We start from the raw sequence: 20454 nt of genomic DNA on the forward strand, positions 1-20454 counted from the left end.
CTTCGGCCGGAGGGTGAAGGATTCTGGTGACCTGAGGGAATGGCTGGAGCTGTGTCAGGGGAGGTTTAGGTCGGATTTTGGGAAAGGTTTTTCCCCCAGAAGGTGCTGGGGCACTGACCAGGCTCCCCAGGGAATGGGCACAGCCCCAAGAGTGTTTGGACAACACTCCCAGGGATGCAGAGGGTTGGATTTTGGGGTGTTTCTGCAGAGCCAAGGGCTGGGCTGGATGATCCCTGTGGATTCCAACTCAGAATATTCCGTGATTCCACGGCTGTGCTCGGGCTGGGGCAGAGGATGCCCAGCACGGTGAAAAGCCACTGTGCTGTGAGAGAGGAGCCGGGGGAGGTGAAAATGCTGGGGAAGGACCAGGAAAGGGGCTGGGGAAAGGGCTGGGGACAGGGGAAGGACTGGAGGAAGGGCAAGGGGAGGGAGGATCGGGGGAAGAACTGAAGGAAGGGCTGGAAGAACGACTGGGAAGGATCTGGGGAAGGACCGGAGCAAGGAGCGGGAAGGCTCGGGGCATGGACCGGGGGAAGAACCGGGGGAAGGGCTGGGGGAAGAACCGGGGAAAAGGCTGGAAGAAAGACCGGGGGAAGGACTAGAGGAAGGACCGGGAAGGCTCGGGGAAGGATCAGGGGAAAAACCAGATGAAGGAGCGGAGGAAGAACCGGGAGAACGACCGGGGGAAGGACCGGGAAGGATCAGAGGAAGCACCGGAAAGGCTCGGGGGCAGAACCGGAGGACGGATCAGAGGGAGAACCTCAGGAAGGACCAGAAAAAGCACCGGGAAGGCTCGGGGGCAGGATCAGAGGAAAAACAGCGGGAGCAGGCTCAGAGGAAGCCCCGGCAGGCTCGGGAACGGGCTCAGAGGAAGAAGCGGGGGCAGGCTGAGGGAAGCTGGGGCAGGCTCGGGGTTTGCTCGGGGCAGGCTCAGAGGAAGCCCCGGCAGGCTCGGGGCAAGTTCAGGGAAGCCGGGGCAGGCTGAGGGAAGCCGGGGCAGGCTGAGGGAAGGCCGGGCGGGCTCGGGGCAGGCTCAGAGGAAGCACCGGGGGCAGGCTGAGGGAAGCCGGGGCGGGCTAGGGGCAGGCTGAGGGAAGGCCGGGCAGCCTCGGGGTTTGCTCGGGGCAGGCTCAGAGGAAGCCTCGGTAGGCTCGGGGCAAGTTCAGGGAAGCCGGGGCAGGCTGAGGGAAGCCCCGGCTGGCTGAGGGCAGGCTCAGAGGAAGCAGTGGGGACAGGCTCAGGGAAGCCCCGGCTGGCTGAGGGAAGGCCGGGCGGGCTCAGAGGCAGGCTGAGGGAAGCCCCGGCTGGCTGAGGGAAGGCCGGGCGGGCTCAGAGGCAGGCTGAGGGAAGCCCTGGCTGGCTGAGGGAAGGCCGGGCGGGCTCAGGGCAGACTGAGGGAAGGCCGGGCGGGCTCAGAGGCAGGCTCAGAGGAAGCAGCGAGGCAAGGCTCGGGGAAGGCCGGGCAGGCTCGGGTGCCGCCCCGGAAGGAAGGCAGGCAGGGAGGAGAAGGCAGGGAGGCAGGGGCCGTGCCGCAGCCATGGTGGTGCTGAGCGCGGCGCGCTGGCTGCGCAGCCGCCTCACGGATCGCTTCTGGAGGGTGCAGGAGGTGCTCAAGTACGCGCGGGTGAGTGCGGGGTCCCCGCCGTGTCCCGCATGCCCCTGTGCCCCGGGCAGGCTCCCCAAGCCGGGCATGCCCCGTCCCTGCAGAGCCCCGGGCTCTTGGAGCAGCGAGGGGTCCCGGCACTGCGTGGGCTCGGAGCTCCCTTTCCCACCCGAACCATTCTGTGCTTTCCTCGTGCTGTAAAGTGGTCTGTGTTTCATTAAATGCAGCGTTCCTGCACTGCGTTTCCTTCTTGAGTGTTTTTTACTGGGCAAAAAAAAATGGGGAAAAAAATCTAACCTTGTTCTCAAGTGCATTTTGAATTGTTTTGCGTTTCGGATTACTGCTGGAGTTCAAGCTGCTGTGCTGAGGCTAGGGATGAACCTTTCTCAAGGGCATCCGAGGCAGTACGTTAAAATTCTTCAAATTACATCTTGCTGTAATGCTGAAATAGAAAAAGTTGAAGGAAGTGAGAATATTTTGGTTTTGCACCAGTTATTCGTGGTGCAGCACTGGTTACATTTTCCTGTGTTGCATTAGATGGATGTCAGAACACAAATTTAATTTTTTTGTTTTCTGTTTGATAAATGAGGGGCTTGTGCCCCATCCCTGTGTTCATACAGACACAACAGAGGGGAGCTCAGGAACGAGAATAAATGTGAATTCAGCGTTGGGTGAAAGCACTGCCCGTGATTTTGTGATTGCCTTTCCCACAGAACCACGGCACAAAGTGAGGCCTGGTTTTGCCTCCGCTCAACTGAGATTTTTCCACCCTGCTCCAACTCCTCAGCTTCATGTTTTTTGTGATAAAAATTACATTTCCTTGATATTATATTCCGTATGATATTACATTCCATGTATTTCCACGATAAAAACCAAGGGAAGAATATTTTCATGATGTGCCTAAGCTGAAGGCTTAGGGCATGCTTGTGAAGGGTTGAGTGAGTTATTATGGAGAACTGTGAGTGCAAATGAGCTTTATTAGTGTTATATCTTTAAATCTAATTGGATAAGACCATTCTGGGGTTTTTTTGCAGCATTTTCGTGGCAGGAAGAACCGCTGCTACAAGCTGGCAGTGAGGAGCGTGCGCAGGGCTTTCGTGAAGTCCACCAAGGCCAGGAGGGAGAAGAAGAGATTCCTCAGAGCGGTAAAGAGCAAAATGTTGGCTGGAAACATCAAACTGGGGGCAAGGCAGGAGTGAAACAGCTGCTTTTCTTACTCTGGAGGGTTTTAAAAACAGTGGGTGAGAAGTTGGATTTTAAAGCAGCATTTTTTTGTGGGTCCCTTCCAGCTGAGGATATTCCATGAAAATGTTGTTTTTAATAAGCAGACCAACGTGGCAAAGGGTTTATTTTAAAGTGTTTGATCATGCCATATATTAATTTTTACACCTTCAGCTCTGGATCACAAGGATTGAAGCAGCTTCCCTTGAACATGGTTTGAAGTACCCAGCCTTCATAAGCAACCTGGCCAAGGTAAGGATGTGGTTTGGAGGATAATTACTTACTAATTAGAGTGATGAAAGGCATGAAAGCCTTTCATCCACTTCAGGAACTAAGTTCTGCCCTAAACTATTTCTCTTCCCTGTATGGATTATTCCATTTTATCCTGGTGAACATTGTGGCTCTACCTCATGTTCTGTCCCCAAAACTTAGGAATGAGACTTTTAAAATGCTTTTTTGTGGGCATTCAGTGACAGCTGCTTTTCCTTTTTACTTTAAGAAATTTAAAAATACAAAGCTTGGGTTAGCAAAAAACCCAAAACCCTAAGAAATCCTTATTCTTTTCACTAAAATTGTGATTTGGTGAGTGTGGAGAATGCAGAAATTTGGTGCCATTGTGCCTTGTTTTTAAAACATGCTGGGAATTTGTTTCAGTTTGGTGATTCTGTTTTAATTTGAGCTGAAACAGATGTCATGTCTTAACCTGGAACACGTGCCTTGAGGCAAAATTAGAGATTTTTCTTCAGTTCTTGGTTTCTACCACAAAAACTTTAGAGAAAGTCAGGAAATAATTTTTACGTGGTGGGTTAATGAGACATCCATGGCCAGGGAGTGTCTGAGAGTCTTTAACAGCTCCAAATTGCACAGGGCAGAAAAAAGTTAATCTGCTTTAAGACCTCAGGTCTTAAGCCTTAAGAGTGTTTAATCATACTTAATGAAGGGTGTTTATATAAACAGTAAAGAGTGTTCATTATGTTTAATAAAGAGTGTTCATTATATTTAATACATTTAATTTTATTTAATAATGAAATTTTACTATATTTAATAAAATCTATTTAAATAAAATATATTTAAAACTAAGCACTGCAGTGTTGTTCCTAAAAATCACAGTCCTTAACCAAAAATTTTTCTTGCCTTTAGTCCCAGGTGGAGCTGAACAGGAAAGTTCTGGCTGACTTGGCTATTTATGAACCAAAGACATTCAAGTCCCTGGCAGCTTTAGCCCAGAGGAGGAGACAGGAAGGGTTCCTGGCTGCCCTGGGAGATGGAAAAGAACCAGAAGGGATATTTTCACGTATTGTGCACCACCACTACTGATACCAGAGCCTGGGTGTATGTTTTAGAAGCAGGGATTCGATTGTGAAGCAAACCTGCTGCTGAAATGGAAAATGTGGAACAAATCCTCTGAGGATCGTGTGGGTGTGAAGCTGCTGCTTGATGGCACTTTCCCTGTGTTGTTGTTGTTGAAACCTGTTAAATTAAAAGCACACTTCAAAGTTAGCAGTCAGGCTACAGTGACTTAGTAAAGTTTTTTTTTTGGTAACTGCTACTAGAAAAAAAACTAATTTGTGTGGTGAATTCTGAACAAGGAGAATGCAGCTGGGATGGGGGGAAATGTTGACCCTCACAGGTGGAGCCTGGGAGTGAAGGATACACATAGTTTGTATTGTTAAAGGTTTAATAAAGACATTTTTATTGAAAACTGCTATGGGGAAACAATTTGTGTTAATTCTGGCATTTCATTGGGAAAACACAGCCAAGGGATGGAGGGAGGGCAGGATGTCCACCCTCACACACATCTCTGTTAAGGATGTACATAAGAACTTAATAAAGGTGATTTTTTGGTAACTGCTGGGGAGAAGCAATTTTTGTGGCGAGTTCTGGTGCTGCACAGCAAAAAAACAGCCCAGAGTGTGAGGGAGATGCCAGCACTCAGACAGGAGCCCGTAGGTGAAGGACAAACATGGCCTGTTCTGTTAAGGACTTAATAATAAACATCTTTTTGTTGATATCTGCTACAGGGAAACAATTTGTGTGGCGAAATTCCAGCGCTGCACGGGGAAAACCCAACCGGGGTGGGGAGCAGCACCTCGGCCCTCACACGCGAACCTCAGCGGGCCTCACGCTAAGGACACGCGTAGCGTGGTCTTTTAGAAAGTTCACAAAGATATTTAACTCGGTGAGTGCATGGTGTGGGTTTTTTCACGGAGATAACAAAGATATTTAACTCGGTGAGCGCATGGTGTGCTTTTTTTTATGGAGATAACAAAGATATTTAACTCGGTGAGCGCATGGTTTGGATTTTTTGGGAGTTAACGAAGATATTTAACTCGGTGAGTGCATGGTGTGCTTTTTTTTATGGAGGTAACAAAGATATTTAACTCGGTGAGCGCATGGTCTGGATTTTTTGGGGAGTTAACGAAGATATTTAACTCGGTGAGCGCATAGTCTTTTTTTTTTACGGAGATAACAAAGATATTTAACTCGGTGAGCGCATGGTCTGGTTTTTTTTGGGAGTTAACGAAGATATTTAACTCAGTGAGCGTATAGTCTGTTTATTTACGGAGTTGAAGATGTTTAACTCGGGAGCGCCGTGCTCCAGCCGCCTCACGCCCGTCCCGGGGCGGCCCCGCTCTGAGGGCTCTGAGGGCGCCGCGGCCCCGCCCTATCCGAATTCCCGGCCGCTGCGTCACCGCGCCGCGCGCGGCCCGGGCGGCGTCCTACGTCACGGCCCCTCAGCCAATCAGCGGCCGCGGTCCCGCGGCGCTCCGCCAATCGGCGCCGGGCGGATGCTGGTGGGGAAGGAGAAGGAGCGCGGAGCCAGCGAGGCGGCGGCGGCACAAAATGGCGGCGGCAGCGGCAGGCGGCGGCCCCGCGGGCCCTCAGGCGGCCGGCGCGGCCCCCGCCCCGGCACCGGCCCCCGGCGCGGTGCTCATCGGCGACCGGCTGTACTCGGGCGTGCTGATCACGCTGGAGAACTGCCTGCTGCCCGAGCACACGCTGCGCTTCACGCCGTCCATGAGCAGCGGCCTGGACCCCGACACCGAGACCGAGCTGCGCGTTACCGGCTGCGAGCTCATCCAGGCGGCCGGGATCCTGCTGCGGCTGCCGCAGGTGGGGCTGGGCGGGGCGGGGAGCGAGCCGGGGCTCGGCTGGGCCCTGCTTTGTGCGGGACTGGTGTCCCGGTTGGCGCGGTTACCGGCCGGGCAGGCCGCGGGGCCGCCCGGTGCTCCGGGCCCGCTCCGGGCCCGCTCCGGGGCCGCTCCGGGCCCGCTCCGGGCCCGCTCCGGGGCCGCTCCGGGCCCGCTCCGGCCGTGCCCGGCCGCAGGGAGCCGGTGATGTCAGCGCCTTCCTGCGCCGCCCCCGTGCGAAGGCGGATTTTCTTCAGCTTCTTTTAGAGCCCTGGGACGGTTTCGGTTTCCACGGGGAATTTAAGGCCCAAGAGCCTCGTTGCTCTCTGAGCGTAAAACTTTTCACCAGCGTCCAGCTAGCGAGGCTTAGCGTATGCAAATGTATGCAAATCACGACGCGGTTAGATTGCTCCTCGCTTTCCACGCCCAAAAAGCAAATATTTTTCTGACGTACTTTCATAATTTTGAATTTTTTTGGCTTTTTAGATATCTCTTGATTTTTTTATTATTAATTTGATAACTTAGAGCATATTTTCACATTTTTTATGAAAGAAAATTGGGATTTGCTGTCTGTATTTGACTTGTAGGCAATATTTAAAGCCTTGATAACATTTTAGGCTATTTAATTACTTCAGAATTCTAGTTTTCTTTAGATATCATTGAAATTTTTCCCATGTTAAGTTACTCTAGGTCTTAAATCTGTTAAAAATTCTCTTTGCAGTTGGTAGTTTTGTTCACGGCTGTTGTGATTATCTCTGTTTTAGGTGGCTATGGCTACAGGACAGGTGTTATTCCAGCGTTTCTTTTATACCAAGTCTTTTGTGAAGCATTCCATGGAGGTAAGAAGGCATTAAGTGACATTTGTTGCCATATTTATCTTGTGATCTCTCCTGGCAAGCTGTTACCTGAGGTGTGATCAGTGTTGGGAACTAGTCTGGAGTTGATAGTTGTAGAGAAATGTGATTTTACAAAGCCATTTAACAGTGATTTTTGTCAAATATTTTGAATTTTCTTGTTTCACCACATTTTTTCCCCCTCATTATCCATCCTTAAGCTGTTGTAGGAGCTCAGTTCCTGAACTGGAAACAAAACATAGAAAATATTCTATTTTCTGCTTATTTTTCAGCACGTTTCCATGGCCTGTGTCCACCTGGCATCCAAAATTGAGGAAGCCCCCAGACGCATTCGGGACGTGATCAATGTGTTCCATCGCCTCCGACACCTGAGGGAGAAAAAGTAAGCTGAGAATTCAGAGTAACCTGGATTATCAGTGAAATGAGAACTCAGAGTAACCTGGATTATCAGTGAAATGAGAACTCAGAGTAACCTGGATTATCAGTGAAATGAGAACTCAGAGTAACCTGGATTATCAGTGAAATGAGAACTCAGAGTAACCTGGATTATCAGTGAAATGAGAACTCAGAATAATTTGGATTAGCTGTGAAATGAGAACTCAGAATAAACTGGATTATCAGTGAAATGAGAACTCAGAATAATCTGGATTAGCTGTAAAATGGGAACTCAGAATAATTTGGATTAGCTGTAAAATGAGACCTCAGAATAATCTGGATTAGCTGTAAACTGAGAATTCAGAATAATCTGGATTATCTCTAAACTGAAAACTATGAATAATCTGGATTATCTCTAAACTGAGAACTCTGAATAATCTGGATTATCTCTAAACTGAGAACTCTGAATAATCTGGATTATCTCTAAACTGAGAACTCTGAATAATCTGGATTAGCTGTAAAATGAGAACTCAGAATAATTTTGATTAGTTGAGAATTCAGGATAATCTGGATTATCTGTGTTGTGTTGGAATTATTAAACTCCATAGCAGCATAATTCCCTTTTTCATAACTCAGAAAATATTTTGAAGGGATCTCATGAAGTGAGCTGACCTCTTCTAATAAATAAATATTTTTGATGTTCTAGTTAATGATTTTTTTATTATTTTTACACAACTCAGCCTGAGTTTTTTTAAGGGTTAAGACGACCTTGTGAGTTTGGCCTTGTCTTGCAGAAAACCTGTGCCTCTAATACTGGATCAAGAATATGTGAACTTGAAGAATCAAATAATTAAGGCAGAAAGAAGAGTGTTGAAGGAGTTGGGATTTTGTGTTCACGTGAAGCACCCTCATAAGGTTTGTACTTCCTGAATTCAGTACATAACCAACGTTTCATGCTCTGTGAAGCTCTGAGGAGGCTGCCTGGACTGCACACAGTGAACTCAGATTAGTTTCTTACCATCCTGATGTTTTCTTTCTCATTTAAGAGACTCTTACTAATTGGTCTCGTATCACTGCTGAGTGGCGGCGAGGTGGATGCAGGTGCTCAGTAATCCTGGAAGGAAATTGGATCAGGAGGTAGCTTTGGTGGTAGAAAACATCACCTCAACTTAGATTCCCCCAGGCAGGGGGGAATTTGGAGGCCTGGGGTTGTCCTACTCACTCCTGCTGAGGTGTTAAAGGTCTGTGAGCCAGTTTGGGGTGTGTTAAAACCACGCTCAGCCTTGGCTAGAACTGAGGCAAGGCTGGATATAAAAGTAACAAGTGCCAGAGTGGATGATGCTTGAAAGATACAATTACCTCAAATATTTAAATTGTGCCTTGACCGGTAAAAGAAATTGTATTTCTGTGGCAGCACAAGTTGGGATCTTGTGTTTTCTCCTCTAAAAACCTCCTGTTCAGAGCTGCCTTTTTGAGTTTCTTCAGAATTTCCTTTTGTCACCCACCCCAGAGAGCAGCTGTAGTTTGTTAACGGGGTGAATTCTGCCATTATTCTTCCCCTCTGCAGCCTTGTTTTCCTTCCAAAGCTGAGGAAAACCCTCAGAGCTGAACAAACCATGGCACAGTGTTAGCTCTGTTCTCTGCAAGCACTGCCAACTTCCCTCACTGCTGACTGCACTCAGCAGCTTCTTCTCCCCAGGCTGCAGCTAAAAAAGGATTTGTGAGGTTTGTAGGAGAACCAAATCCATCCACAAAAATCCCTCAATCAAACTCCATCCACAAAAATTCCTAAATCAAAATCCATCCACAAAAATCACTAAGTCAAACCCAGGTGGAGACCAGGCCTGGCCAAGTAGCAGGACAGAAGCTCAGAGCTGGTGTGGATGAACACTGGGGATGGTGCAAACACTTCATGTGGAGTGTTTTAGGCCTTGAAAGAGGATCCCAGGTGCCTGATGGATGGATGTCCCTCTGAAATGAGCAGGTGGCTCTCCAGATGCTTGTTAATAACTCAATGACCCATATCTTCCAGATAATCGTTATGTACCTTCAGGTATTAGAATGTGAACGTAACCAACACCTGGTCCAGACCTCATGGTAAGTTGATTTTCTTTGTTCTAAGAGACCAGAAGGGGCAGTAGCAGAAATATGTCACTTGAGGCACTGGGCAGCATTGCTCAGCAGTGCTTGGGGCCACCCCAGACAGCTCCACTGTCCTTGGTGTGCCCCAAACTCCTTCCCCAATGTTGAGCGGCCTCTTAAGGTCGAGGCAGTGTTTTAATGGTAAGGTAGCTTTCCACCCTGACTTCTCACTTCCCTCCTCTCTGCTCTCACTTTCCAGCTGAAGGAAAAAGGTTTGGGGGGGGGTTAGAGTTGTTCCCTTGGGGTCTTCTTCAGGGAAAACTTGGGTGGAATTCAAGTCTGTTGCCAGGGCCTGAGTTTGGTTTCGGGATTATCTAAACCTCAGCACAGATAAATTTCTTTTATCTATGTGGATAAAGCAAGATGTCAGCTTCTAGGACTGGATAGATGGATAGCCTGGATTCAGATTTGCCAAGAAATTTTCTCTGCCTTATTGCTCTCATTTAATAAATATTTGCTCGGGGGTGGGAAGCTTCTGTAAAATTCCACATCTTAAACTTTACCAAACAATGCTTTTTATAAACCACAATGCTTTTTTTAACAATACCAATGGTCTAAAAAAAATTTTAAAAAAGCAAAAACCTACCTTTAGTGAATCCAAAGACCATATTTCTGCTGACTGAACTGTCTGGTACTGTGAGCTGTGTGTAGAGAACCAGTTTTGACTTTTCTTTTCTGTACTCTTTTGATCAAAGGGTAGCCTCTGAGGGTAAGTGACTAAGACTTCTCCTCTGCTGCCCATGGTGCAGGGATAGCTGCCGTCTTCAGTCAACCCAAAGCTCTCCAAAGAGAAGGCTGGCTCTAGACAGGTGGTATATACATGATAGTAGAGTAACTGGCCAACTGCTTCTTGTGCTTATATTTTTATTTTTTTTTACTCTGTGTTTTTTCATTGTATATTTGATAACCTGAGCGTTGAAAGTTCTGAGATTTTATTTTTTTAATGTTCTATTTCTCTTAACTGTTATAATGTGGTGTGTTTCTTATATGATAAAGTGAATTAAGGTGGGGTTTAAATCTTTAAAAGGGATGAATTAACAACAGAAAAAATGAATAGTTTGAAAGCTACAACTACCTCAAATGTTTAAGTGAGAAAACTAGTACTTGTGTGAAGCTTGGAGACAAAATGTGATATTTAGAGACACTTCCAGGAGTATTGCATGGAGCAGTGGAATGGGAGTTCTGGACTGTGCTGGTTGTGGAAGGAGGGGAGGGCAGGGAGGGAATTACCCCAGCTGGGAAAGGGCTCAGAGGTTACAAAAACACATCTGTGTGCTGTGGTTGTTGCTTCCAGTACCCAAAAACTGGTGGGTATCCAGTGTGACTGGTTTTTGAAATGTGCATTTTTACAGCAGTACCTTTTTCTTAAGCTATTGTGACAAGGATTCATTTCCTCCTGTGCCTCACTGAGCCCACAGGGAAGATGTGCAGGGGCCAAACTTGGAAGCTGGCATGGTTCTCAATTTGGCAAATCAGAAAAAAAAAACCTTTGTAGCTTCCAGATGTTCAAAGTCAGCCTTTCCTTTATCACCCCTTTGGCCAAAGATTTGTGCTCTCTTTGTAGAGGGACAGGAAGAGCAGGTTTAGAAGTTCCTGGAACAGCAGGTTTAGAAGTTCCTTTCTCCCAGAAAGATGAGCTGATGTTCAGTGTTGCTTTTTTTGGGGCAGAACTTGCTGTTTGTGTAAACAGGAACTGAGGGCAGGTGGGAGTTGGAAACTCCTGGAATTCCAATCCCTCCTCTCTGTCCTTGTGAGCCCTGCAGGTGCCTGGCTGTGGTCTCTGCTTTGGGTATTTGGGGGTCAGTGAATCCTTGTGTACTGGGTACCCACGTGGTTAATTATTACCTTAAAGTATTATTTTAAGGACTTTTATGATGTCTGGTTTTAGTTCTTCTCCTCTGATATTTTATTGACATATGTGCTCTCAAGTCTAGATCTTCTAAAGCACATCAGCTGACAGATTCACAGGAATTTACTTTGTGTGTTTAAGATTTAACAACATAATGCTTCATTGTACTGACTGGAATATGTGCAATATTTTACAGTTTTCTCATTCTGTGAATATTCATTTTAAGCAACCTTACTGAAATGGGACAATTTGGAAACCTTATTTCATGTGCCAAAGAGGAGATCTGCCTGAATACTGACTGTTCTCCTGAACTGATGTTCCCAAACACCCTGATTTCTCCTATGGCTGACTTTTTGCATCAAAAAGAATTCTCTCCTGGATGGAAATGGACCCTTAAACCCCACTGGAAGCTGACCTGAGCTGAAGAGGACTGCATTTCATGGGAGAACTGCTCCAGGAGCTGCAGCTTTTGCCAGACACCTGGTTCTGCAGGGGGGGGACATGTGAACCTAAAATTCTATAACTGAGTATTTCTGAGCACACACTGTATGTTGTCGTGATGAAAAGAACTTGTTTCTTGCATGAGAGCAGGCCAGTAGAGATCCAGCAGCAAAAGTGAAGTTAAAATTGGTTCTCTTCTCACCACTGAATTTGCAGCAGTCAGACTTTGTTTCTGTCACACGTCCCTCCCCTTGAGGGATTTAATTTAGTTATCTCTTTTATTTTTCTTTGAGTAAAATCATTCAGCTTCTCTTTAGATTTACAGGAATATAATGTTGAAGTCTAGTAACTGAATGCAGAAAGAACTAGCCCTTGTAGAAGTAAAACCAAGTGAAAAACCCAAGAAAAGAGCCCCAGAGAGCTTTGCAGTGCCTTGCAACCTCCTGCTCTGGTGTTTTTCAGGAACTACATGAACGACAGCCTGAGAACAGATGTCTTTGTGAGGTTCCAGCCAGAAAGCATTGCCTGTGCCTGCATTTACCTGGCAGCCAGGACACTGGAGGTGAGCCACATGCCATGGATTTGGGGTTTTTTCAAGCCCTGTTAACAGGAGCAGAAATCTGAGCTTTGTCTCTGTCTCCCTTTCAGATCCCACTTCCAAATCGCCCACATTGGTTTTTGCTGTTTGGAGCAACAGAGGAAGAAATTCAAGAAATCTGCTTAAAAATCTTGCAGCTCTACACAAGGAAAAAGGTTTGGTTCTTTTCTATGTTGGGAGCTCTCAGTGAAGGCTGCAGCTCAGAGCAGGAGTGGGAAAATTTGAGCCTGTTTGAAACCACAGCTGCAAGCCTGGAAGTGAACAAAGAGCAGTCACTGTCTGGGACTCCTTGGATTTTCATTCCCCTCCCTGGGAGTGGGTAACCAGGAAATTCAGCTCTCACAAGTGCTCCTGTGTTCACAGGTGGATTTATCTGATCTGGAAAGTAAAATAGAAAAGAAGAAGTTGGCTATTGAAGAGGCAAAAGCACAAGCTAAAGGTCTGGTACCTGAGGGAGTTCCAAGCTTGGATAACACTTCGGGATTTTCCCCTATCCCAAAAAATGGTAAATAACTTTTTCACATCTTTGATGGATATTTACCCTTTTGGGAAGCATTTGCAAGTGTGGTTTAGAGTTTGTTGGGGATTTTTTGAAGATGGCTTCCAGCACTACTCCACTGGCAGGGTTTGAATAGCATTGTAACTTTGGGATTTCTTGAATCAGATAAAAGCTAAAATCAAATTAGTCTGAAATTAAGACTAGTTTAAACCCATATAGGCCAGGGAGTTGCTTTTATGTGGATTTGGTAATAAACTCAAGTCCTTGCCACTGGCATGTTGTGCTGAAGGAATATTGAAGCAGAGGTGCCCTGGCAGGGGTAACATTTTGGGATGTTGGGTGAGGAATTTGTTGGTTCAAGTTTCCAGTCTGGTGCAGTCTCACCTAGAAGACAGCATTGATCATCTTCTTCCCCAGTTTGCCTTTCAAACAATGCTGAATAATTGGCAAGAAAAGGAGAGTGGTTTTCTGCCTTTTTTTTGTTGCAGTCACTTCAGTACTTTGGCAGAAATGTTTCAGATGAATTTCTGCCTGCTGTGAGCTTGTTCAGATCTGTGTGTGCACACACTTGGGCTGAGGGGAGCCTCAGATCCTCTCAGGTACTTTCCAAAGAGCTAACAAAGGTTTCTTCTTGCAGAGTCTCCAAAAGAGGTTAAAGGAAATAAACCTTCACCCCTACCTGTGCAGGCCATGAAGAATGCTAAGAGGAAAGCAGAGGGAGCCAAGAGACCCAGCTCCAACAGCCCAGTAAATGGGTAAGGTTTCACCAGGAAGCAGCAGCTTTTCTCTCACGAGGGATTAAAACAAAATAACTGAGTGTTCTTGTCTCTGGCAGGGTCCAGAAAGGAAGAGAGAGCAGGAGTCGGAGTGGGAGCAGAGATCAGAGTTACTCGAGGTCACCATCGAGGTCTGCGTCCCCTAAGCACAGGTGGGGTGAGCTCCCAGTGCCTCCCAGTGCCCCCCAGTCCCTCCCAGTGCCAGCTTTGATGGTCCATCCCCAGGAGCCTGAGGCACCCAGCAGTGTGAGCTCTCCTTGAGCTCCTGAGTCCACTGGGGTGGTGATAGCACTGCTGTAGCTGCAGCTCCTGAAATCAGTGATTTTACTGTAGCCAGAGGGAAGGTTGGGACAAAGATGAATTCTCATGGGAGAACAGCAAAATGCAGCAGGAAGGTCTTAACATTCAAAATGCAGAAGGGAAGGTCTTAACATTCAAAGTGCAGGAGGGCATTCTTAAAATTCAAAATGCAGCAGGAAGGTCTTAAAATTCAAAATGCAGCAGGAAGGTCTTAACATTCAAAATTCAGGAGGGTGGTCTTAAAATCCAAAATGAAGAAGGGCAGTCTTAAAGTTCAGAATGCTGAAGGGCGGTCTTAAAATTCCGAGTACAGAAGAACGTTCTTAAAATTCCAAATATAGGAGGATGTTCTTAAAATTGCAAATCGAGAAGGACATTCTTAAAATTCCAAATATAGAAGGATGTTCTTCAAATTCAAGGAAACGGCAAAATGAGGAAGGGCATTCTTCAAATTCAAAATGAGGAAGTAAGGTCTTAAAATCCAAGAAAGCAACAAAATCCAGAATTAAGTTCTTCAATTCAATGAAACAGCAAAAGGTGGAAGGACCTTCTTGAAAATCAAAAGGTGGAAGGACCTTCTTGAAAATCAAAAGGTGGAAGGACCTTCTTGAAAATCAAAAGGTGGAAGGACCTTCAGATTCAGAATGTGGAGGGACCTTCTTGAAAATCAGAATGTGGAAGGACCTTCAGATTCAAAATATGGAAGGACCTTCTTGAGATTCAGAATGTGGAAGGACCTTCTTCAATTTCAAAATGTGGAAGGAACACCTTCAATTTCAGAATGTGGAAGGACCTTCAGATTCAAAATATGGCAGGACCTTCTTGAAATTCAGAATAGGAAAGGACCTTCTTCAGTTTTAGAATGTGGAAGGGCCTTCTTGAAATTCAAAATGTGGAAGGACCTTCTTCAAAATCAGAACATGGGAGGACCTTCTTGAGATTCACAACATGGAAGGACCTTCTTGAAATTCAAAATATGGAAGGACCTTCTTCAGATTCACAACATGGAAGGACCTTCTTGAAATTCAGAATATGGAGGGACCTTCTTGAGATTCAGAATGTGGAAGGACCTTCAGATTCAAAATGTGGAAGGACCTTCTTGAAATTCAGACTATGGAAGGAAGGACCTTCTTCAAATTCAGAATGTGGAAGGACCTTCCTTCTTGAACCTCAAAATGTGGAAGGACCTTGAAACTCAGAATATGGAAGGACCTTCTTCAGATTCAAAATGAGGAAGGAAGGTCTTAAAATCCAAGAAACCATCAAAATCCAGAGCGAGGTTCTTCAAACTCAACCGTGTTTGCTGTGTTTTCTCTTGCAGGAAGAGCGAGAGCTACTCGACGTCCAGCGGCTCCAAGTCGCAGAGCCGCTCGCGGAGCCGCAGCGACTCGCCCCCGAGGCAGCTCAACCACAGCTCTGCCTACAAGGGCTCCAAGGCGCGCGCCTACAAGAAGTCCAAGGACTACAAACAGCCGGCGGCGCCCAAGGCGCGCAGGTCGCGCTCGCGCAGCTCGTCCCGCTCGCGCAGCCGCTCCCGCGAGCGCCCCGAGCGCTCGGGCAAGTACAAGAAGAAGAGCCACTACTACCGCAACCACCGGCACGAGCGCGCCCGCTCCTACGAGCGCGCCGGGCACCGCTACGACAGGGACAGGGACAGGGAGCACGCCGGGCACAGCCGGCACCGCCGGTGAGCAACGGGGCTCCTGTGGGGCTGCTCCCGAGGGGATTCCTGGTGGGGTGATTCCCGAGGGGATTCCTGGTGGGGTGATTCCCGAGGGGATTCCTGATGGGACTGCTCCCCGAGGGGATTCCTGATGGGACTGCTCCTGAGGGGATTCCTGCTGGGGTGATTCCCCAGGGGATTCCTGCTGGGGTGATTCCCCAGGGGATTCCTGCTGGGGCTGCTCTGGGGGCTCCTGATGGGGCTGCTTCCCATGGCGATTCCTGCTGGGGCTGCTCTGGAGGGGTTCCTGCTGGGGCTGCTCCAGGGGGAGCCTTTCCTGGGCTGATTCCTGGGGGGGCTCCTGCTGGTGAGCCCTGGGGCTGCTCTGGTGGGAGCCCTTCCTGGGCTGATCCCTGGGGGGATTCCTGCTGGGGCTGCTCCCCAAGGGGATTCCTGCTGGTGAGCCCTGCTGGGGCTGTTTCCCAAGAGAATTCCTGTTGGTGAGGCCTCCCTGGGCTGCTCCCAGGGGATTCCTGCTGGGGCTGCTTCCCAAGAGAATTCCTGTTGGTGAGCCCTGCGCTGCCCCTGGGAGGATTCCTGCTGGTGTGAGCCCTGCCTGGGCTGCTCCCGGGGGGATTCCTGCCCAGGGCTGCTTCCCAAAGGAATTCCTGCTGGTGAGCCCATCAGGTTCCTTCCTGGTCAGCCAGGGCTGCTTCCTGGAATTCCCAGAGGGAATCCCCTCCGGTGAGCTGGGGTGCTTCCTGAGGGAATTCTCTCTGGCACAGAGCTGGGGGCTGCTTCCCCAGGGATTGCCATCAGCAGCTGGGCACAGTTGGTGAGATGAGGCTGCTTCCCTCGGGAATTCCCTCTGGCACCATGGGTGAACCAGGGCTGCTTCCCCAAGGATTTCCATCAGCAGCTGGGCACAGTTGGTGAGATGGGGCTGCTTCCCTCGGGAATTCCCTCTGGCACCACTATGAACCAGGGCTGCTTCCCTCGGGAATTCCCTCTGGCACCACGGGTGAACCAGGGCTGCTTCCCTGTGCCAGCAGAGCCCCCTCCCCGTGGCTGTGCAGGGTTCACGTGGCTGAGCTTGTGCCCATCCCTGAACCCAAAGGAGAGGCTGGCAGGGTGGCAGTGACGCCAGGAGTGCCCTGTGCTGTCCCTGTCCCTCCCATGGAGCTCCTGTCCCACCCCTCAGGATCCCCTGTGTTTGGGATCACAGCCCATCCCGTGGGCCATCCTTGGAGTGCTGTGCCCAGCAGTTTTCCCCGTGGAGCTGGAAAGCTCCTGAGCCCCCAGGAGTGTTTGGTGCTAACAATGCCCTCTGTTCATGCTGGCTCGGTGGTGTTGTGCAGGTGGGAGGTGACTTTTTTTAGACCTGTTGCCTATATTAGGTTCTCTGTGTATATATATTTTGCAGTGTTACAGTACAGAATGGGAAAATGGCCTTCCTAGCCTTTACACTTTACCCACAATGTAAATAAGCATTTGTTTAATACAGGTGAAGATATATACAGAAAATTCAAAACTTGAATTCTATCAAAAAGAAAAAAAAAAGACTTGTGTAGAAAATTCTGATAAATGTGAAAGTATTTAGCTCTGTGCATTGAGAGTAGTATATTTTTATCTGTGCAATGCTGTGTGCAGGCCACCAGCTCAGAAGACATTTCCTATATATCCCTTTGAAGTGGTTGAAAATTCTTTACTCAGGATCTTTGACACTCTGAAGAATTCGTAGATTGTCAGTCTGCATGCTTGATGAACAGAGCATTTAAAAAGCAATTAGCAGAGCCCACAGCCCAGTAGTATCAGTTCTAGTGGTATATCTGAGCTGTTACTCTCATGCTCCCTAATTTCATTAAAGTATTTGATTTTCTATTACATTCACTCGAGTTTCTTATGAGCTACACCACTTGTGCCTACTCATAAGGAAAGAAATTGGTGCAGAATGAAGAGATTTTTAAACTGGAGTAGATTCAAGGCTTGGAATTCAACCCCCATTCCCTTAAAGGCAGGAGTTTTGGGCACCAAACACAAAATCCCCCAGTCCACAAAGATTTGAGGAGGAAAGTGCATTTCTGTGACTCGAGGAGCAGCTGCCGGGTCCAGCTGAGGTTCCTGAGCTGTGTTTGCTCTGTCCCTCCTCACCTGGACGAGGAGGAGGAGCTGGGCTGGATCCCTGCAGCTTGCACAGCTGGGCCTGGGGAGATCCCATCCCTGGGCTTCGTGCCACTCCCTGGGGGCTGAAAATGTTGGGGTGGCTGAACATCTGAGGGGGTTGGCTGGGACATTGGGGGCTAAACATCTGCTGGGTCTGCTGGGACATTGAGGGCTGAAAATGTTGGGGTGGCTGAACATCCCTGGGGCGTTTGCTGGGACACTGGGGGTGACAACATCTGTGGGGGGTTTTCTGGGACATTGAGGGGTGAAAATGGGGTGGCTGAACATCCCTGGTGGGTTTGCTAGGACACTGGGGGGTGACAGTTTTGGGGTGGCTGAACATCTGTGGTGGGTTTGATGGGACATTGGGGGGTGAAAATGTTGGGGTGACAACATCTGTGGTGGGTCTGCTGGGACATTGAGGAGTGAAAATGTTGGGGTGGCTGAATATCTCTGCTGGGTTTGCTGGGACATTGGAGGCTAAACATCTGTAGGGTTTGCTGGGATATTTAGGGGTGACAATTTTGGGGTGGCTGAGCATCTGTGCTGGGTCTGCTGGGACGTTGGGGGTGAAAATGTTGGGGTGACAACATCTCTGCTGGGTTTGCTGGGACATTGGGTGACAATTCTGGGGTGGCTGAACATCCCTGGTGGGTTTGCTGGGACATTGGGTGACAATTCTGGGGTGGCTGAACATCCCTGGTGGGTTTGCTGGGACACTGAGGGGTCAGTGCTGCTCCTGAGCAGGGCAGGGTCCTGTGGCTGGAGCTGCAGAAGTTCACCTGGAATGAAAAGCCCCAGGTGCTCGTGTGTGTGTGAGAGCTCTCAGCCCTTCAGGTGAGTTCTGGCTGTGTTTTCTCCACTCTGGTGCCTCCAGGGTGGCTCTCGGTGATCAGCAGCTCCCTCAGGGTGGTCTCTGCCCTGTTTCTGGTGCTCACCTGCAGTTCCTCCTGCCCTGGGATGTTCTCTGAAGGGGCAGCACTGGAACCTGACTGGTGGCAGACCTACAGGCTTGGCCAGGTGCTGATGCACATTCCTCAGATAAACGCTCTTACCTGCTCTGGCCACCCACCCCAAACTTCCTGGGAAATAATCCTGCATGTTTTCCCAGAAATGGCTCAGCCAGCAGTAAATTCACCGTGTCACCAAAGCTTTCCCAGGTCAGAGCCCAGAGATTCTTTCCCAGAGGTTGCCAATCCCAGCTGTGCCAACATCCCAAGCACAAAGAGGTCACTAAGCAGTTTGATTTAAAAGAAAAATTAATTTCCAACCCCAGCAGCGTGGTGGTAATGCACAAAGGAAATGGTTCCGAAATGAGGGAAGGAAGGTGATGGATTAAATTAAAGCACCTGGGCAAGAGGAGCGTCGCTGTTTGTGAGACAGAAGTTGCTGGAATGGAGCTTTTTTTGGAAGACAAAAGCAGGTATTGGTGTCCAGGGCACCTCGCTGGCCCAGCTGCTGAGGCTCAGGGCTGAGCTTTCCCCAGGCTGAGGGAGCAGGAGGCCGGGCTGTTCCACAGCCCCTGCTCAGCTCTGCTCACAGCCAGCTCCGAGGCAGGAGAAATGCCTGGAAGGATTTTGTCATCCTCATCTCCCCTGGGAATGTGATGTAACATCGAACCTGAGCTCTGCAGCAGCAATGCTTTAATATAAACAAGCCCTGTACATTTTTGGAGCTGTTACAGGTATTTAGAATTAAACCAACAAAAGGGAAACCAGGCAGACACAGCAGCTGTTTGAGGCTTTTCCACAGAATTTTTCCAAATTACTAAATCTTTGTTTTTCAGTTTCCCAGGCCCAAGGGCTGAGTCTATCCCTGACCTCTAGAAGGATGAAAATATTTTAATAGTGTGATCTTTAAGCAAGAAAAGAGCAATATTATGCTCACAGATGTAATAGTTTAAAATAATTTAAACCTCCATTACCAGTTTCTGCATGAGTGTGCAGATGAGTAACAAAGAGCTTTGTTATTGATCTGGGAAGGCACAGGGCTGAGGATGAGGATGAGTAAGGGCAGGATCCTGTGCTGATTGCCAGACCACGTCACTCACAGCGAGGAACAGACAGAACTGGTGCCTGGCACACCCTGAGAAGGCTGGGCAGGAGCGTGGGGAGTGCAGAAACGGGGATTCATCCCTTCCTCTGCCTCATCCCCCGCTCCAGAGCTGAATCCTCTCCTCCTTGTCCCGCTCCGTGGGGCCGAGTGAGGGTCCCAGGGCCCGGGGGCTGCCCTGCGGCCACCGCTGTCACACGCACGGCTCTGAAACCTGTGGAACGGGGTTTGGGCGCCGGCCGGGAGCGGGATGGGCTCGGGTCCCTGGGGCAGGGGCAAGAACCAATTCCCCTTCCCCGGGCGCTCTCCCTTCCCCGGAGCCGGGAGGAGGAAAAGCCAATTCCCCTTCCCCGGGCGCTGTCTCTGTGCTCCGGAGCTGGGAGGGGACAGAGCCAATTCCCCTTCCCCTGATCGTTCTCTCCCTGCCCAGGAGCTGGGAGGGGGAAAAGCCAATTTCTCTGCTTCAGGGCCGGGGGTGGACAGAGCCAATTCCCCTTTCCCTGGGCGCTCTCTCCGTGTCCCGAAGCCGGGCGGGGATAGAGCCCATCCCTTCCCCTGGGCTCTCTGCCTAGGAGCCGGGAGGGGACAGAACCAACTCCCCTTCCCCGGGCTTTCTCGGCCCCGCAGCCGGGAGGGGGAAAGGACAATTTCTCTGCCCCGGAGCCGGGCGGGGACAGAGCCCATCCCTTCCCCGGGCTCTCGGTGCCCGTTCCCCGGGCCGGGACAGAGCCCATCCCTTCCCCGGGCTCTCGGTGCCCCTTCCCCGGGCGGGGACAGAGCCCATCCC

The 20454-nt window shown here is 49.1% G+C and overlaps 2 protein-coding genes across 8 annotated transcripts; both read left to right on the plus strand.

Moving 5' to 3' along the window:
• Window positions 1-1412: 1412 nt before the first annotated feature.
• MRPL20 (mitochondrial ribosomal protein L20) lies at window positions 1413-4530 on the plus strand. The gene is made up of 4 exons (XM_064397490.1): window positions 1413-1624; window positions 2638-2748; window positions 2999-3076; window positions 3965-4530. Exons 1-4 carry the CDS (start codon window positions 1538-1540, stop codon window positions 4139-4141), a joined length of 453 nt encoding a protein of 150 aa, XP_064253560.1. The 5' UTR covers window positions 1413-1537; the 3' UTR covers window positions 4142-4530.
• Window positions 4531-4929: 399 nt separating this feature from the next.
• CCNL2 (cyclin L2) lies at window positions 4930-17336 on the plus strand. Of its 7 annotated transcripts, XM_064397484.1 has the most exons (12): window positions 4946-5002; window positions 5084-5157; window positions 6720-6794; window positions 7082-7191; window positions 7979-8099; window positions 9217-9281; window positions 12079-12178; window positions 12265-12369; window positions 12578-12719; window positions 13351-13468; window positions 13549-13641; window positions 15111-17336. In XM_064397484.1, exons 2-12 carry the CDS (start codon window positions 5116-5118, stop codon window positions 15478-15480), a joined length of 1341 nt encoding a protein of 446 aa, XP_064253554.1. In that variant the 5' UTR covers window positions 4946-5002; window positions 5084-5115; the 3' UTR covers window positions 15481-17336. The 7 variants fall into 7 exon arrangements, with proteins under 7 accessions (XP_064253555.1, XP_064253554.1, XP_064253552.1 ...); XM_064397485.1 differs by having other exon boundaries at window positions 4930-5157; XM_064397482.1 differs by lacking the exon at window positions 4946-5002 and having other exon boundaries at window positions 5140-5260.
• The last annotated feature ends 3118 nt before the right edge of the window (window positions 17337-20454 follow it).

Source organism: Passer domesticus, chromosome 22 (assembly GCF_036417665.1).
Source record: "Passer domesticus isolate bPasDom1 chromosome 22, bPasDom1.hap1, whole genome shotgun sequence".
NCBI lineage: Eukaryota > Metazoa > Chordata > Aves > Passeriformes > Passeridae > Passer > Passer domesticus.

Excerpts from the sequence above, each read along its gene's own strand:
- CCNL2 (XM_064397481.1), top strand. The coding sequence starts at position 5,669 with ATGGCGGCGGCAGCGGCAGGCGGCGGCCCCGCGGGCCCTCAGGCGGCC. Across the intron at positions 6,795-7,081 it reads TTGTGAAGCATTCCATGGAG|CACGTTTCCATGGCCTGTGT; the intron begins GTAAGAAGGCAT and ends CTTATTTTTCAG. Across the intron at positions 8,100-9,216 it reads ACGTGAAGCACCCTCATAAG|ATAATCGTTATGTACCTTCA; the intron begins GTTTGTACTTCC and ends CATATCTTCCAG.
- MRPL20 (XM_064397490.1), top strand. The coding sequence starts at position 1,538 with ATGGTGGTGCTGAGCGCGGCGCGCTGGCTGCGCAGCCGCCTCACGGAT. Across the intron at positions 1,625-2,637 it reads AGGTGCTCAAGTACGCGCGG|CATTTTCGTGGCAGGAAGAA; the intron begins GTGAGTGCGGGG and ends GTTTTTTTGCAG. Across the intron at positions 3,077-3,964 it reads TCATAAGCAACCTGGCCAAG|TCCCAGGTGGAGCTGAACAG; the intron begins GTAAGGATGTGG and ends TCTTGCCTTTAG.